This window comes from Eublepharis macularius, chromosome 3 (genome assembly GCF_028583425.1).
Source record: "Eublepharis macularius isolate TG4126 chromosome 3, MPM_Emac_v1.0, whole genome shotgun sequence".
NCBI classification, from domain to species: Eukaryota; Metazoa; Chordata; class Lepidosauria; order Squamata; family Eublepharidae; genus Eublepharis; species Eublepharis macularius.
In genome coordinates, this window is record NC_072792.1 from 22,979,031 (window position 1) to 22,997,055 (window position 18,025).

The following is an 18,025-nucleotide window of genomic DNA, read 5'->3' on the forward strand; positions in this document are numbered from 1 at the left end:
ATTAAGCATCCTGAATAGCCCAGACTAGCTTGTTAGCTAAGCAGGGTCAGTCCTGGTTAGTACTTGGAAGGGAGACCACCAAGGAATACCAGGCCTCCTAAGCAGAGGCAGGCAACAGCAAACCATCATCTCTTGCCCTGAAAAGGTTGCAACTTGATGATGCTTTACTATTATTGCTGCTGCTATTAAAGCACTCTACTAGCAGCACCTGACAATGTTATTGGGATAAGAAGCAGAAGAACTTGGAAAGAACAGACTCAAGAAATAGAATTTAGAATATGCCATCATTTCCTACGAACTTTCCTACAAACCCCCACAATTCCAGACTTATTTGGTCAGGGATTATAGATGTTGGAAGCAGGGCTCATTTCGAGGGGGAACGCGCAGGAATGGAAAGAGGTCACATGACAGGTGGCCCCGCCCATCTGACTCTCAGCCATTTTGGGCCCGTTTTGGCCTGGATTGGGGCTGAAATAGCCCAGATTGGGCCTCTGACAGGTGGTGTATCACTCTCCCGCTCAGCAGCGGCCCGATCTTGACCATTTCATGGGCTCTTTTCGGCCCTTTTCAGCCCCTTTTTGCCATTTTGGGCCCAATTTTGGCCCTAAATGGCCAGGATTGGGTCCAAAACAGCCAGGATAGGTGATGTCAGGGGGTGTGGCACATGCAAATCAATTATGCTAATGACACACTTCCAGTGATGGCAAGGGCGTGGCATATGCTAATGAGTTATGCTAATGAGTTCCTCCAGCTCTTTTTCTACGAAATGACCCCTGGTTGGAAGTAAGAATTCTTATCATCACTTGTATAAGACAGCCAGGCTACAGTGGACCTCATCATGGAAGTCTTAAAGCTGTCTTCTCTCCATTCCTTGGCCCAGAAGATAACATCTAGAGGGTATCTCAAAAATTCCTAAATAAAGATTACAGCAAAGCATAAAGAGAAAACACGCTCGGCCAAACCCGCAGTAGAAATAGCTACCTCACTTGCACCTGGGAGGCAGCCGAGTACTAGCATTGGTCCCGGAGCACCGACATAATTGAGTTCCAAGAAACAAACCCTTATCCATCATCAGGCTGCCACACTGTATGAACCATTAGAAGACTAGTTCTACACCAAGCTCTTGAAGTGTTACCCAATGCATGCTTTGCATGAGAAACCTCAAGGCCTTTTGAAAAGTTTTCATAGGACCAAATGGCATATTTCCCCCTTAAATCTCCAAGCTACTGCCACAACGTGGCATGGGCTCAGTAATCAGGTATCATCCACCCGGCTTGTCATTCAAAGAGGATGCCGTAGCCAGCTTGGGAATTGGTAAATACTGGTTCCTTAAGCAGGGTATTGTCTCAAACAGCCCGTCTGGAAAGAAAGTAAAAAACACTTTTCCTAGCAAAGCCCTCACTAAGAATGTGCACTTACTCACTCACTAGACTGGTGAGCAACACCAACAGGAGATTATTCATACAAGCAGGGCACAGATAAGGTACTCTGACCCCAAGTTTTGACTTTGTACTGGAAAGATTATAAAGGGTAGGAACTGGTTTTGAAGCCATTAAAAGCTATTAACAGTTAACCAAAGCCCAATTCACCTGCACTGCTGCCTTCATTATCTTCCTAGAAAAATAGTTAAGATCCAAACTGCACATTGCATGAACATGCATCTATTCCTGCTTCCAAGTCACTTATAGTTAACACATGGTATGAGAGCACTGCACTCAGTGCTACTTTTCCTCCTATGATTCAGTGGGTTTTTTCTTCGTGGGGGAAACACTGAGCCTTGTGGCATCCTATCATGAATATTCAAAAGCTCAATCCTACTGCCCCGTGGTGCAGAGTGGTAAGCAGCAGTACTCCAGCCCAAGCTCTGCTCATGACCTGAGTTCGAGCCCGGCAGAAGCCGGGTTCAGGTAGCTGGCTCAAGGTTGACTCAGCCTTCCATCCTTCCGAGGTTGGTAAAATGAGTACCCAGTTTCCTGGGTAAAGTGTAGATGACTGGGGAAGGCAATGGCAAACCACCCCGTAAAAAGTCTGCCAAGAAAACGTCATGATGTAACATCCCCCCATGGGTCAGTAATGACTCGGTGTTTGCACAGGGGACTACTTTTACCTTTAAATCCTACTGGGGAGATATGGGAGTAGACATGGATCAGTAGCAGCCATGTATTCGTGGCTAAATCTTCCATACAGATAACAAAGTATATTCAGTAATATGAACACCTGTGGCATACTGAACCAAGGGTGTCAAGTATTTGAGTTTAATCATACACTTTGCTTAACACACAAAACAGAAATGTCAACTCTTGGAGAGAAATGCGACCAAGAGACATTGCACAGACAGTTCTCTTGATGTTCACGGACCTTGGTTTTGCATTGCTGAGGGCGATTTCTTCATGGGTGACGCCACCCTGAGGAAGATTCTCTGACGCCAGGAGATCCGGCGGGGGGTAAGAACAATTCCACCAGCATTCATAGAGTCATTGCTGCAGACAGAGGACGTCCTTTTGCGTCTTTCCCCATTACTGCAGAAAGGAGCAGGAGAAAAAGAGACAAACCAGCAATCACTGTGAAGTTGTACCGACAGAGGGCCAGTGAGGAACAACCTAGGAAAAGCCTGAAAAGATGCAGAATTACTCCGCATGATGTAAACCGGTTGTCAAAAGATCCTAAATGTTTTCTCAATGGCAGTCATCGAGCCGGTCTTGACTCAAGTGATATCCATGCATGTCAACCCTTGGCACTGAATTGCTCAACCCACAATACTGCAGTCAAAAGCCTGCCAACCTAACCATAGCAATTCTGTTAGTCACGGATGGGTCCCAAGCGACCATTCTGGGATTACTAATAGTTTTGAAGGGCAAGGGAAAAAATATGGTTAAAACTGGGCACCGTGTAGGAAATATAAAGGAGTTACAGTATGCTGTAGAATCTTACCATTCAAATCCTGACAATGAGTTTCTCCAAATTTGTTATGTGCCCCTCATGTCAGCCTCTTGAATACAGAACAGCATTCGTAGTTATTTCAGTATTTGAAGAATCAGGAATGCTTCAAGGATTTTTGATAGTTCAAGCTAAAAAGTGCATGCAAAAATGCACTGTGGGGGGGGGGCTTATACTAAATTTATCAAAGCCTTCTTTTTCTGGCTGCCTTGATATTATTGCACGCAAGGAAGCAAATCAAGAACCAGGTTAATCGCCCATCTTAATTCTCTTTGTAATATGATCTCTAGAGCCATTAAAGGGTGGGGCCGCGAAGACAAGGCCTCCTCAAAGAAGCTTCTCCCCTCCCCTTTTGTTTTCGTTTATTAAAATATTGCTCCAAATGAAAAACAACTCAAGGAAGTGAAAGAAAAATGATCAGGGATTGATGGTCCTTATGAAATTATGTTCCTTCTGCCGAATCAACCAATGGAAACCCAAGGAAGCAATAAGCATGCATAAGCCAGCCAGATCTTTGTTCATCCCTAATGCACTACTGTTGCAGAGATAAGCCTCTCAAGGTGAAAAGCAGCTTGGCTCTTCAGCAGACAAAAGAAAGTGAAAAAGTCTAGCTGCACATATGGTTTCCCAGCCTTGCATGCAAATCACTTGTTTAGATTGTCCTCATGGTTTTTTAAATAAAAGTCACTGCTTATCAAAATCACATCTGGTCTCCATCAAGGAATAATGTTGCATCTGATCAATCAAGTTGCCTACTGATAGAAGAATGAATTGACTACCATGCCAGACCCATTAGTAAACCTTTTGCTTGTTTGTTACCTACCTGTGCTCTACACTTCAGCATATTATGACAGTGACATGCCCTTTGCATATTAGGAGGAGGGCCTACAGTATTGTGCTTTGCATATGTGAAGTTCCAAGCTCTAAAGGTCCTGTTAAAGGAAAACACATCCAAGACTAGAGGTAGACATGAACCAAAATACAAACCAAAGTTTGTCATGAAGCGGATCATTTTTGTGAGCCAGCAGTTCATCGCAGGGCATTTCTGATGAACTGCAATGATTTGCCGGTCGGTTCATTTGGTTTGTTTTTCAGTTTGTCATTGCAGTCAGCCTGGCCCCGATCAATCAGTTTCCTAGGCAATGGGGGGATGGGCTTTCTGCAGACCTTCTGCTGACCCGGAAGTGACATGTTCATGAAACAAACGAATCAGTTCGCGAACCAGGCAATTTCATGCCAGTTCATGGTTCGTGAAACACGACGAACCACAATGAACTGCCGTTTTCCCAGTTTGTGCCCATCTCTATCCAAGACCTTTGAACGCCAGTCAAACTAAGACAGTACTGGATTAAATGGACCAATGATCTGACTCTATATAGAGCAGTTTCATACACATACCATCACACCTCTAAGGTGTGAGAAGGGGCCATGAAAATAAATATAGCTGCTACCGTGCATGGCAATGCGAGAGGCAGAAAGCACACCACCGTTAAGTTATATTCTCTCTTTGTGAACAAAATCAGCAACAGATGGTGGTGTTAATAGCGTAACAGGTTCTAAATCTCAAGATGCAGTAGTCTGCACAACAGAAGAATTAAACGGATGGATTCAATCATCCTCTGTGTAGCCTTCCTTCAGCTTCAATGCCTCTTCCTCTAATGGAGGAAGGCTTCAAATCTGAGCCAAAAGGAAATCTGGGATATAAATATTTTAACAGATAATTAAACTTGTCTCAGTGGAAAGGTAGAATAGGGGTAGAATCCACCCCATTGTTTTCAGAACTTCCTTAAGCATCTGGATCTGGGATGACTAGATTCAAGTCATTATGAGGCAAAGAAGGAGTAGCAATCACAAGTTTTCATTCACAAACTCAAAGAAAGCTTCCCGCAGTCTATACTTGAAATCGAACTCCAGACAGCTTAACATGCATCATTAAAATGTCAAACATACTGAAAAATCACAACTCTAAACCTGTTTCACAGAAAGCTTGCCCTAAAATACAAGTCTCAAACATCCACTGTTAACAAACAGAAAGACAAAATATCAATGCAATTTTTAAAAATCATCAAGCAAAATCCTCTGAAATAAATGTCTCTACAATGTCAAAAATGTCAAAGTAGGAGTTTTTAGAATATCCTAACAGACAAGCCTGGAGCGGGGGAGCAAGGATGGAGAACTCAACTACTCGCATAAAAAACCCCCAGAACTATACAAAGGAAGAAACTAGGACAGGAGAACTAAAGAGTGAGGGGCTTTTGTTAAAGCATAAAACATGTCTCATTCAAACTTGCTCGGATTTAAACACATTAATTTCTGAAATGCAAAAAAGTTATATGGAGTCCATTTATTTGGTAATTCTTGACTTTCAAGGAGTGGACAGAAGGGAATAGGTCTGCACTCCCACCCCTTTTTCAGTAGCTGAGATAATAATTCTCCCACAAATCTGTCCCAAACTTAATTTGGTTATTTGAGTGCAAGAATCTTATTAGAAGATTTTTTAAATAAAAACTACTTTATGTTTGTAAAAACTTGAATCAGGATACTTTTTATGGACAAAGTCAGAGTCACACTTAAATTAACCAGAAGCTATACTAAATGGATTCCTGTGACCAGGAAATGTAAGTACTGAATAAAGAAGAATGAAGCAATATATTCATTCTCAAGTAGTCTCTTATTGTGAAAAGTACATCATCGAAGAGCATAGCTTCCCCAAGCATAGATCTTTAGTGGAAGAAACCTCAAAACTGTTGGAAAGAAAGTAACCCCTGCCACGCCTGAGGGGTTATTGGGTAGAGTCCACAACAGGGGGTGAAGCTGATAGACTTATTATCATGTTTTTAGTGTCTAGCACACATAAACAAGGTGTGCTGGCAAAAACGAGATGTGTTTATGGTTTAAGTTATTCCTTGCACTTTTAAACATGCAGCAGTACACACCCTTTGGCTTCAGAATATTTTCACAATACTACATCTCAGTTCTGAAAACAAGAGTCAGTAAAAGTTTCCCAGAAATAACCATTATTTAGGACATAATATGACTAATTCTCCTCTGAAGCCTCCCCGCAGCTATGTCTTTGCAGTGAAGCGGTAACTAAACCAGAGGTACCGTGAAGAACTTTGGGTTCATCCCTTTGCACTTTAACCTTAAGCAGCTTAAACATTGTGAAATAAGCAAAAGAGACATACAAAATACGTCACCTACCGGTAGGACCACTTAAAAAACAACCATACATCGGTAGCCTCTTTAGTTCAAAGATCCTTTCAGAGACCTGCTACCAAAATTCACACTGAAATTACAGAAGTCCTTTCTTCTTCCTTCAAGTTTCAATAAATGCCTGCTGAGCTTCTCCAAATGCAAAAAAGGTTCTTTCCTCAATTACAGGGAGGTGTCTCCCCCCAAACGAAACATTAAATCTTTGTAGCAGTTTTCCAAAACAGGGATCCCAAAATAATACCTTCCTCTCCTTTAGAAGCATTCCTATAGGCACAATAGTTTAACCAGCCAGCTATACCTGACCAAGGATTTGTACTTTACTGCTGTTGACAGAATTTGCGCCGTCTCTCACACAGGCAGACACGGTTTGCTTTCAGTTCAACTTCTCCTTTCCTCTGACAGAAAACAAACACACACAAAAATTACAGCAAGGTCACCTTACTTAGTAATCTTGAAATCAACTGGGGGGAGATACAAGAAAAGCACTTTAAATTCTTACTTCATCAGGGTAAAGAGAGCTGTAACAATCAAAGCAATCTTACCCTGAAGGTGCAAACTACTTATCAGCTGTGATCTTCCAACTGGCAGATCCCAAAGTAGTTCATCTCTGCACATCGGTCTCATTATGGTAAAAACACTTCCAGTTTTTTTGCTTACTATTCTGTCCTGAGCTTGTACACAGAAAAAACCTAAGCCCAAACTGTGCTGCTAAAACAATCTGTATCTCCTATAACAAGATACAATGTGGTAAAATGTTAGGAAGCTCACCAGCTTTATACTGAGATAAATCACTTGTAGATAACAGCAGAATACACCATTATCCAGTTACCACAAAAAGCCAACATTATGGCGTTTCTCCTCCCACACATTGGGAGGGGAGATGGTGTCTGGGGCTGCATCCACACATCAATGGATATTGTGCTACAGCAATCGTTCTCAGCGGGACTGTCTTTCCCCGATAGGATAATCCAGCTGCAAACAGTTGCTATAGTGCTACGATGGCACATATCCAGTGATGATGTGGCCTCCTCTATAGCTGTAAAGCATGGTGGAATATGGGCTCCAAAGAACCTCTGGGGTAGGTAATTAAAGACTCTCTGGGTCCTCTCTTACACAACCTGGTGGTGGGGAGTGCCATCAAGACATAGCTGACTTATGGCAACCCCTAGTAGAGTTTCCTGCAATCCTGGTCTTCACTGGAGGTCTCCCATCCAATTACTAACTACGGTCAACTCTGCTTAGCTTCTGAGATCTGACGAGATCAGGTTTGCCTGGGCTATCCAGGTGAGGGGCCATACGTGACCTAGACTGAACCAAAATACCACATGAGAATAAATGTCATAACTTGCTTGCTTCCATAAAACCCAGGTGATCAGAGCCCTGAAATTTGTCTCCTACCTGTAACTGGCTCTATTATGAGGAATTTTTGATCTCCATTCGGATACCATGTGCAGAATGAAATGTATAATGTAACTGATAATGCATAATTGAATATTTTGGCGCTAAACTTTCAGTCCATGGCTTGGATCCAGAGTAAAGGCAGCTTTGTCAGTGGAACAGAATCCTCCCCATTCCCCAAAATGCTGCTCCTGGGAGACAGGGATCTTTGATCTCTCGACTGCCTTAATTTGTTTTGTTCTCAGTTCCGGGGGTTAGATTTCTGCCTTTTAAAAAGAACTCTCCTTCCATTTGGCATCCATGCTAGCAGCATCTTGGACCTGCTTGGACCTTTCTCAGTTTTCACTGCTTTGCAAGCCACAATTATTCTGTAGAATGTAGACTCTTGACCCTCCCTTTCAGCTTCCTTCTAATGAATCTCCTCACTTTAGAGACTTCCTCTTACAAAATCAAGTATGAATTTGTTGGACTTTCTGGACAACGTTCCATTTATATGTATCAAAGTTGACGGTGCTGTTCAGTGTTCTAATTGGCTCAGTAATACTTAGATCTTGTACAGAGTCACCTCCTTTGTTCCTAAAATTGGTATGTTCCAGAACACTAGTGTGATAGTAACTGTTATTACCCACTATTATAACTTTTGTTTTGGCTTCCCCATTTTCTCTTCCATCTCAAAATTATTCTCAGAGGGCTTTTGGAGGGGGAGCGGGGGGAACAGGAAACAGATCTCAAAGATAACAGTGCTGGAGATGAATTAGATCTTCCAATCACCATCTCCGTCTTAGCTTCAGCTTTCTTAGGCTATCTATCACATATTTATCCTATTCTACCTTCAAGGAACTGAAGGCAGCATTCATAGTTCTTCCCACCTCCATTTTATCCTTATAGCCATTCTCTGAGTTGGGTTACGTTGACCAAAAGTAACTGTTTCAAGGTTGCCATTTAGGAACTTAAACCTGTGTTACCTACTCGAACCATCACACCATATTGGCTGTCCATCAGACACCTATATTCCTATCTTGAAGATAACCCTCCAAGATCTCAATAACTGTCAATTTCTCTCCCTTTGAAATATTGAGGTATTAAGTTAACAGGCAGTTTGGAATGTCACATAACATATGATTTCCATATATTCCATACCAGATTTCCAGATTTCCATACCAGACATAAGCACTAATTGGTACTTCTCAGTGTTTTCCCTCCCCGGTTTTTGTTGCTTTCATCTGCTGATTGTAAGCGGCCCTCATGGGCCCAAAACGACTATATACGAGACTGTGCAATGAGCGCTGCTGAGTGTGGATCTCTGAAGTGTATTTGCTCTTTTATGCTACCGGTTTTATCTGTTTTATTTTATGTCTTTTAAATTGATGTGATCCGCTTTGAGCCGGCTTGCAGGGAAAGTGGACTATAAATTCAATAAATACATTTCAAACAACACAGAAATGATTTGTACATTGTTCTAACTGAACTGTGACTGAACTTTTTTTCCCCGTCAACATGCCCTGTCTTCTGTGTTGCCTTCTTCATAAGTATGATTCTTTTAACATTTTCCCAATGACCATTTCAGTCATACAACCCCAATGTTCTCTTCTTAGGGGCTGTTTTCTCTCTCCTAGTACTTCAAATTCTCCAAAGAAATGAACTGTCTTTGAATGAATCACTGCGAATAGCTTTTGAATCCTACGTGCTAGGTACCAACTGACTGGCATACTGACAAACTATTGTAACAAAGAACAAAATTCCAAAAGACCACACCCATCCTCAAAGTTGTGAGTCAACAACTGCTAGATATTGTCCATAGACCTCCACTGAGAGTAGGTAGTTATCACTGAACAAAAACTATTAAGGGAAGAATATAGAAGCATCACATATGTTATCATCTTTGTAGTAGTGCAATGCTCTGTTCCATTCACCATGGTAATTTCACAAACCATTCAAATACAGATCCTGACCAAGGAAATTAAATCAAGATGGGTAGCCATGTTAGCCTGTCTGTAGCAGTAGAAAAAAGCAAGAGACCAGTAGCACCTCTAAGACTGGGAATGAGCTTTTGTGAGCCACAGCTCACTTTTACAGATATAGCTTGCTGTATCTGAAGAAGATGTATCTGATATTCTAATTGTATCTGAAGAAATGAGCTGTGGCTCATGCAAGCTCATATACCTTACCACAAATTCTGTTAGTTTTAAAGGAAATTAAAGATTACTTTATTATACTGAAAGCAGAATAGATGCTCCCACCGTGTAGGCATTGTGAGACTTCAAAAGTATTTGACCAGCTGAGTGAGAATATATATCTTTCTGCCCACCTCTAAGGCTGGAAAAGAGCTGTCAGATTGGAGAGCTTGGCTTCACATATCTCTCAACCCCAAGCTAGAAAAGCTGCAGGTTCTACAAATCTGAGAAGATGGATGGCCCGTCTGTATTTGTGTACTTGAGTTATTCATCAAGAAGCAAAAGCTGCAGCCCAATACAGTTGTAATTATGGGGTGGCATCACAATACGAGCCTTTTGTTTTTTAGAAATATAAATATTCAGGTTGGCCAAAGGGAGCCATCACCAAGGATCTACCAACCACAATCTACAACAACTTGTGCTGATACTGGTCATTAGCACACAAACACAGCTGATGAAAGGGCAAATTCTGTGTAAAGCGTTTTTTAAAAAAATATCATGCCAATGTTAGTCTGTCAAACATCCTTAACACAACACACACATTATAGAGAAGTTAATTAGTAGTGAAATACTCACTAAAATTATCAACATTGCCAGCTCTTACAACCTACTATTCAGTCTTTGGAACATTTTTTTCTTAAATTCTGTTAATTTAACAAGAACATTTAGTTTGAGAAGCCGATAACCTCCAAGTTGCAATGAGTGAAAGACTGTAAATATGGAAAATTTTCATATGCCAAATATTCTATAGTAACTCTCTCAATCATCCTTACAATAATTCCATAAATCAAAATTATTCTCATTTTATACATAGGAAACAGACACACATTACTTGCCCAAAGCCAGCAAAAAGCACAAGGACTTCCCAATCCAGGCAAATTAAAGGATAATGGATATAACATAAAGAGCTTTGCAAGATCTTAATTTTTTTTAGGTGGATAAAACAATGAAATTGTCGCTAACGGGATTTGGCAATGCTGATTTTTTGTGTGTGTGTTAGAACGATAAAACAGTGCAGTGGTTAAGCAAGGCTCTCTGCGCCGTAACTCTCAAGAAGCAATTCCACAGAATGCTCTGCTCAGAGGTTCGCCAGTATTTCACTTAGCAGCAACTCCTATCGCAAGCCAGCTGTGTGGGAAGTGCGGCAGGGCAGGCAGAAAGCCAGCGCTCTCACCTCTTGGGAAGCTCATGTTCAGATGGTGGAGGTGGTTTTCCTGAGCTCTGGTAAAAGCTTTTCAGGAAAGATGGGGCAGAGAAAGAAGAAGGGAGACTGGACGTCGCAGATGATTCACTCTCACTGCGAGCGCGTCGGGAAATTGTCGGCCTGACAGCAGGCAATAAAAGAAAGCGTTGCAAATAAGTACTTAATACAACATTTCACCCCGCAAGAGTTCCCAGAACTTCATGTATACTTACCATGTTAGAGCTCAGTCCTGGCCTGAATTATAATAAGTGCCAATAGCCACAACAATTTGCAAGAGGGTTATGAAACTTGGCAAAAGACAGTAGGCATCAGTGTAAGAGCGCCCAAACATACCTAAAGTGCATAATTTCATTACTCAAAACAAAGACAATGTTGGGTAACATGCTCCTCGCCTATACAGGATCCCTAAAAATGTTAAGTTTCCATGTTTTTGACAAGACACAAGTCATCCCACATGGAGGCAAGCGATACTAGCGGTATTCTAGTAGCTGAATTAGACATGAAGTTAAACCCGAAACTGCTGCAGAAAACAGCAGCTATGCGTCTAACTTACATTTCTCACATGCCCACATTGTGACAGCACAGTGTTAAGTGATATTAAACCTCAGAGAGAACTAAATGCCTTTATAAAAAATGGAAGTCACAAATGTGGTCCATGAGAAGTAGGTAGTTTCTGTCTTCAAGGGTTCTAGTATATGAATGCAAACTTGCCAAAGTGCTTGTCCAGCACTGGAGCATTAATTCACCATTAGATTCCTTGCATTTATACTTTAGCCCCTTTGCATTGATTTAGGTTGGCCCTTTCTCCTGGAATGCACCCTTAAACCCCTGTTGGCCACAGCAGTAGGCCAGTCTCTAACAAGACAAGATGAAGTCCTTTACCAGGTTCCCCCTCGCCCCCGAGAAAAAGCAAAAACATCCACTGATCCAAAAGTTACAGCATGTAGAAGGAACTGTAATAAATACTATGGCCAGAGGACATACCATTTTAATAGCAAGTTAACAAATACAACTTAGCTCTACCAAAACAGAACGTTGTGAACATTTCTACTGGAGGAAAGTGTTAGATGGAACTCTTAAATCTCATGTAAATCTTCTTTCAAACATCAGTATCCAACCTCTCCAGATACCTTCTCAGTGGCTAAATGTTTCCAATGAATGGAATTAAAAACATTCAATGACATTCAAATTATTTCACTTCTAAACATCTCTAGGCTGATCATTTGGAATCTACATGCAACCATGAAAAGAACAAAGAAGGATCAAGCTGTCGGACGTTTGCTGTTTGAGTGGAAATCGGGCTGCCCGAGCAATCACTAGTTCTGTAACGAGCAGAGAAACACTCCCAGTATGTCTAAACCACAGCTATGTTTCACATTTCCTGTTTTAATTATTAAAGTTTAGGAACAAGGAAACAAACAGAAGTCAAGACACTAAATCTGTCTGCAAGTCACTATTATGACAGACAATAGTGTGATCCCTTCCCCCCTCGTCTTTCCTTAGTAAGATAAAGAAGGGCCCCAAGGCAAGGATACAAAAGGGGATAAAATTGGCAAAAGAGCACCCTATTGAGCACACAGGCTTACCAGTACAGGTAATTCATTGCCTGCTGCTGAGAAGTTTCATGGAGGATAGGTCCATGAGTGGCTACCAGTGGCTAAAGGAAGAAAACCTCTGAATAGCAGTGCTAGAAGGCAATATAAGGGGAAGGTCTTGCCCTCTACCTCTGCTGTTGGCCCTCCAGGATAACTGGTTGGCCACTGGATGAGACAAGGTGATAAAGTAGATGGAGCACTGGTTTGAGGTCCAGTGAGACTCTTTTTAGAAGATTACTATACAGCAAAGCTTTAGTAACCTCCTGAATTCAGAAATGAATTATACTCATAGTAAGACTTGACAAATAACGAATATGAAAGTCTTGAGCTCCTTGCTTCTCCATCCTGGGATTGTATGCCGTGTTCTTTAACACAATCCTATCTGAAAGGGAAGGACCCTCATTGGGCAGCAGAGATGTGCTCACTGGGCGGATCGATACGCAACTTGGCAGCAAGGATTGGTGGCCACCAGGGCTCTTGCAGTTATCACCAGTTGAACATTGGGCTATTTTTAACAGTCATGGTTTTCCTATTGAAATAACGAAACGAATCATTCGTATGTTAACATTCTTCCCCTTCTCTGTACCAGAGTGGTGGTGGGGATTACCAGTTTCGGTAAAGGAATATGACATCTTGTTAAAAACGAAATGTAGATATCCAAGAACCGGAGGTAACGCCAAAAGCTCTCCTTGCAGCCAAGTTGCACGTTCAATTTTCCAATCAGCACAAACATCTCTACTCCCCAAACGGAGCCTTTCCTCTTCAGCTAGGGATATGTTGAAGATATTCCAATGTAGATCATTCCAACAAGCTCCTGTTATTAGTCTCAGTAACTCAAGAAGATAACAACAACAACAACAACATTCGATTTATATACCACCCTTCAGGACAACTTAATGCCCACCCAGAGCGGTTTACAAAGGGTGTTGTTATTATCCTCACGACAATCACCCTTTGAGGTGGGTGGGGCTAAGAGAGCTCCAAGACTGACCCAAGGTCACCCAGCTGGCTTCAAGTGGAGGAATGGGGAATTGAACCCAGTTCTTCAGATTAGAGTCCTGCCTCTCTTAACCAGTATACCAAACTGGGTCTCCATAGATGACAGGCCATGCGAGGAATGTTTGGAATCGGAGCCTTCATGCTTCCCTCTGTACTACTTAATAACACCATTTCCTCAGTAGATGTGAGAAACATCCTTGATAAAGTGATCGCCAGAGCATGGTGGATTATTGCTCCCAGAACTGGTACAACCAACCCTCTACAGCATGCCCAGGAGATTCTTGTCTCTCTCCTCATACAAAGCATAACTGCAGACCTACGTGCAAGGAAGAAGATTCTGGACTTTCAAACGCAAGAACCACCGTTTTATAAGATGACTCTCCCTATCCATAGAGCTAGATAATTGCTACAAGTAATCTGGTTTAAAAGACTGCAATTCAACCTATTACAGGAGGAGGAACAAAACGTATTCTCGTTATGAAATTACTGAACAATGGAAAGGAAAACGAATCACTACTGCAATGCAAACAGAACCAGATTCAAGCACACACCAAAATATAATTTAAGAGAACTCGTACAACTCTAAATGAAACCTGGTTGTCTTACCCTGTGCATAAAGCATTAAATCTCTCTCTTTAAATTCTTCAAGAGATGAAAACACAAATCTAGAGCCCAGTTTTTCCTCCCATTCATTTCAACTCACCTCTGCAGCAGCCAAGATCAATCCTTAACCTGCAAACAGCAACTCTACCAGTAGACTAGAATGGCTTTCCAGTTTATAAGTATAGCCTATCATATTTTTATATCTTGCCTTCTGAGCATTTTTGTTCTGTTTAGATTATTTATTTGGCATTCTTTCTTTCACATATTTTTTTTTAAAAACCCTTGATCTTAAAAAAAAACACTGATCAGAGATCTATGCATATAAATGCACAGCGCTCTGTCCTATGCACATGTACTTGGGAGGATTCCCAACTGAATTCAGCAAGGGTTCCTCTTGAGCAAAATAGGCTGGAAGTGCTATTCTCAGTTTCATTTGGCAGCCTACTAGAATTTGCTAATTATTCTAATATTTTTAAGTCCCACGAGATAGGTCCTCTTCAAAGAAAAGCTGGGAAGGGGGCGGGCACATCCTGAGATCACCTAGCTGTATGCGAATAAAATGATTTATCTCAAGTGTCTGTGTCCGGACTCACCTGCTGTGTTCCACAGAGTTCTGTCTCAGGACAGGAGACCTGACACTTTGGGATCGCCCGTCTTGGAAAGAGATTTTTTTCTTTGCGCTGGACGGTGGGTGGCTGAATGTGTGTGCACGTCTTCTGAACTGCGGCGAATCAGAATCCTCTTCGGGAAACGGCTGCCAAACTGAAGATATCGGCGAACCTGGTGGAGTTGGGGGAGGAGACTCCCCGGAGGAGCAGTCCTAAAAGAAGTCAAACGGGAATGAGGCTCTCTTCTTTGTGACCCCAGAACACTGCAGAGTGATCCCTGCAGCTAAACAAACAAAGCTGAAGCCTTACTAGCCTCGTTGGAAAATAAGAGACAATTCTTTGGCACTGACTGTCATTAGCATTCAAGCAGGCTGAGTCAAAGACCTGAAAATGCCATCTTCTCTAAGAGAAAATATTGCAAAAAACAAAAAAGCATTCAAAACATCCTAGAGCTTACTGGGCATTGTATCAAGACTGTTGCATGCCTTCAGAGACGGGAGGAAAAGAGGAATATGAAGCTATAAGCCCGGCCTCCAATCAAAATTGGTTTCTTTACTCATTTCCTCGACATATCAGGCACAGATTTCCTGTGCTGTCAAAGCAGTATCCTGGAAAAGGAATCTATTATTAAACGGAAGCATTAAGAGTAACAGCAGCAGCATAATTGTGGATCACAATGGCTGTTAACATAAGTAAATCTCTAGGGAGAAAAAAGGTAATCCAGAGTTTGGAGAAGCTATTTGAAAACAAGAAATAAACAGAAACTGGGCAACAAACTATTTTCATTTCAGCCAACCTAACAACGGATAATCAATTTCATTCGATAAATAATAAGCACTTTGCATATGCATTCATTTTCCTACTACTATTGTTCTAAGGGAAAGTCAATTTGCATCCAGAAATCATGAAAATTTCCCAGTTTATTTCTCTCAGAGATACTCTCTTATAAAGCTCTAGGAAAATAAGATGTTGGCTAAAAAGTGCTATCTGATAAAAAAGTACAGGGGAACTTTCAAAATAAAAAGAACTAACAAGACAAGAGATAAAGGCAGTCTTAGAGTCTCTCTACATGAGACATCTGACATGTGAACAACACGTGTCAGAAGATGCAATGTTAGCCAGGAAGGGTAGTTTTAAAAGACCAAGCTGGTGGCAGGGCAAAGGCTTTGGCTATATACTGGAGCTGTGTGAATGGGCTGTGAAATACCAGAAGGGAAACTTCAGTCCATTATAACCTCTCCAGGTCCAAGCCCAGTTCTGGAAGGCAGCTCCAGCCCATTTCCACTCCTCACTGCCCTCTGGTTGCAATCCCACAGAGTTTTAGACTGGAGAGGTGAAATTGACATAGCCTTTGGGGAGGTGAAGATGAAACTAACAAACCCTCTGAGGAGCAATCTCCACCAGCTCTGTCTTTTTAAACTACACTTTCCAGCTAACATTGCATCTTCCTACACTTGACGAACATGCACCAAGGCGTCTTGTGTAGAGAGACTCTCAGAGACCCTCTACAAGAAAGTTATTTGTTCACAAAAATGCTTTTTAGCCCACTTGTCTATGTCAGTTGTTTCTGGGAACTTGATGGCTTGAACGGAACAGGAGACGAGCTTTCTACCAATTCACACAAGCTTGTCAGTCAATTTGTTTGGCAGTTATTCTTGTACGACACAAGTTAACAGAGCAAGGGACATGGTTCTGGGGCTCTGACCAACTTACTGGCCCATGGAGCCATGCAGACACATCATGCAAGTGGCTCTCATGATATTTGGGCAAGTGCCTGGTGCGAGTTAAGGGCCCTGAGGGAATCTTTGTCTGGAGGTCCACGCTGGCTCATGGCAGCCCTGCGAGGCAAATGGCTCTTTCTGCACATGGATAAAAGTTATTACTTAGTGTTTCATATAAAAGACAGTCAATACAGTATTACAGCAGACAGTGTACTCTTTATTTTTAAAAAAATTTAGCAGGACAATACATTAGTATGTCCTGCTTCCAGTGGCTGCCGAGTCTGCAGAGTGCTGCTGACAGGTAACAAGGTCCAGCTGGCAAGGCGAGGAATGTGCAAAGTCCGTAAATCAAGGGAGTAGTCAAGGACAAGCCGGGTCGGAGGTCAGAGAGACAGTTCCAAGGAGCAAATGCAGGCAGTACAGTAGCAGCTCAGAGAACTCGTTGAAGCCACGCTGAAAGGACCCCTCCCTCTGGCTTTTATACTCTGACAGCATTCAGTCAGCTCGCACAGCTGCTTCAAGTCTCCTCCTCTGAAGCCCCTCCTTCCTCTGAGAAGGCTGGCCTGTTCAGAGCCTGGAGGCATGCAGATTGACGTCGGGTCTGTAAGTCTCTTCTGTCCCTGCTACGCTGACGTTGCTCTCGATAGTCTGGAGATGTTGGAGGGGATAAGGAAGCTGGCTGCGTCTGGGCTGGTGGCTCTGGGTGGGGAAGGGGAGCTTCTGGCTGGGATTCGGCATCTGACCGTTCAGCTGTGGTCGGCTGCTGGGAGGCAGGCTGCTCCTCCTCAGGAGGAGCAAGGCCGTCAGCAAGCGTCAGCTGTTCCAGCTCCTCCTCCTCTGAGGACTCGTCAAGCTCAGGCTGTACTATGAACTATAAGTTCTCGAACTGCATGGTTTTCTCCTTAAAACTAGCTACTTACTTTGTCAGAGGAGAGGTTGTTGCACCTATCAAAGCTGTCCATGCTGCCCAAACGGCCACGCATTCTGTTAGCTCCCTATAGAACATTAGAAGAAGAAAAAATAAGCTCTTCATTTATGCCCCCATTCTGTGTCACCCACAATAAGTATGTAGAAACCCCCTTTAAGTTAACAGGAAGGAAAGCCAAGGCTGCAGCTACACATTGTTGGATACTGCAACTCAGTCTTTCTGTCTGGACCAGACAATTCAGTTGCTAATGAGTGCTCTAGTGCAATGATAACTAAAACTTGGTATTTTTCTTTGCTGGTTCATGCGAAACAAGGCTAGAGATCTGGCCTATCATCTAAAGCTTTTGCAGTACTAAAAATGTTAACACCTGGTTGCTAATGCATACAGCCACTCTCCAGACAGACAGTCCTGACCGCCCTCTGATTTAAAGACATTCTCATCAGAACATTTTCCAGGCAACCAGATAATTTTCCATGTGCATGTCACTTGAAAAATGCCTTTCTTTTTACAAATCCCTGCTGTGTTCACTGTCCAGGAAAAGATAAAGAATTTACCAAGCAGGTCTGCAGTGCTCCAATGGATACATCCAAAACATTTGATGATGGATATATACAACTTTTGCACATAGATCACACGATCTAGGGT

At 42.2% G+C, this 18,025-nt stretch overlaps 1 protein-coding gene across 5 annotated transcripts in view; it reads right to left on the reverse strand.

Annotated features, from left to right (window-relative positions):
- Nucleotides 1-18,025, reverse strand: part of TBC1D4 (TBC1 domain family member 4) — a 120,966-nt gene that overhangs the window by 26,665 nt on the left and 76,276 nt on the right. For 2 of the 5 annotated variants that reach the window (XM_054973659.1, XM_054973656.1), the window contains exons 9-12: nucleotides 17,373-17,447; nucleotides 14,717-14,943; nucleotides 10,897-11,046; nucleotides 2,359-2,519 (exon numbers count right to left, since the gene is read on the reverse strand). In XM_054973659.1, coding sequence (XP_054829634.1) covers nucleotides 2,359-2,519; nucleotides 10,897-11,046; nucleotides 14,717-14,943; nucleotides 17,373-17,447 — 613 coding nt within the window. Of the gene's footprint in view, nucleotides 1-2,358; nucleotides 2,520-6,138; nucleotides 6,204-10,896; nucleotides 11,047-14,716; nucleotides 14,944-17,372; nucleotides 17,448-18,025 lie in introns of those variants that run through there. The other 3 variants (XM_054973661.1, XM_054973660.1, XM_054973662.1) reach the window with 2 other exon arrangements.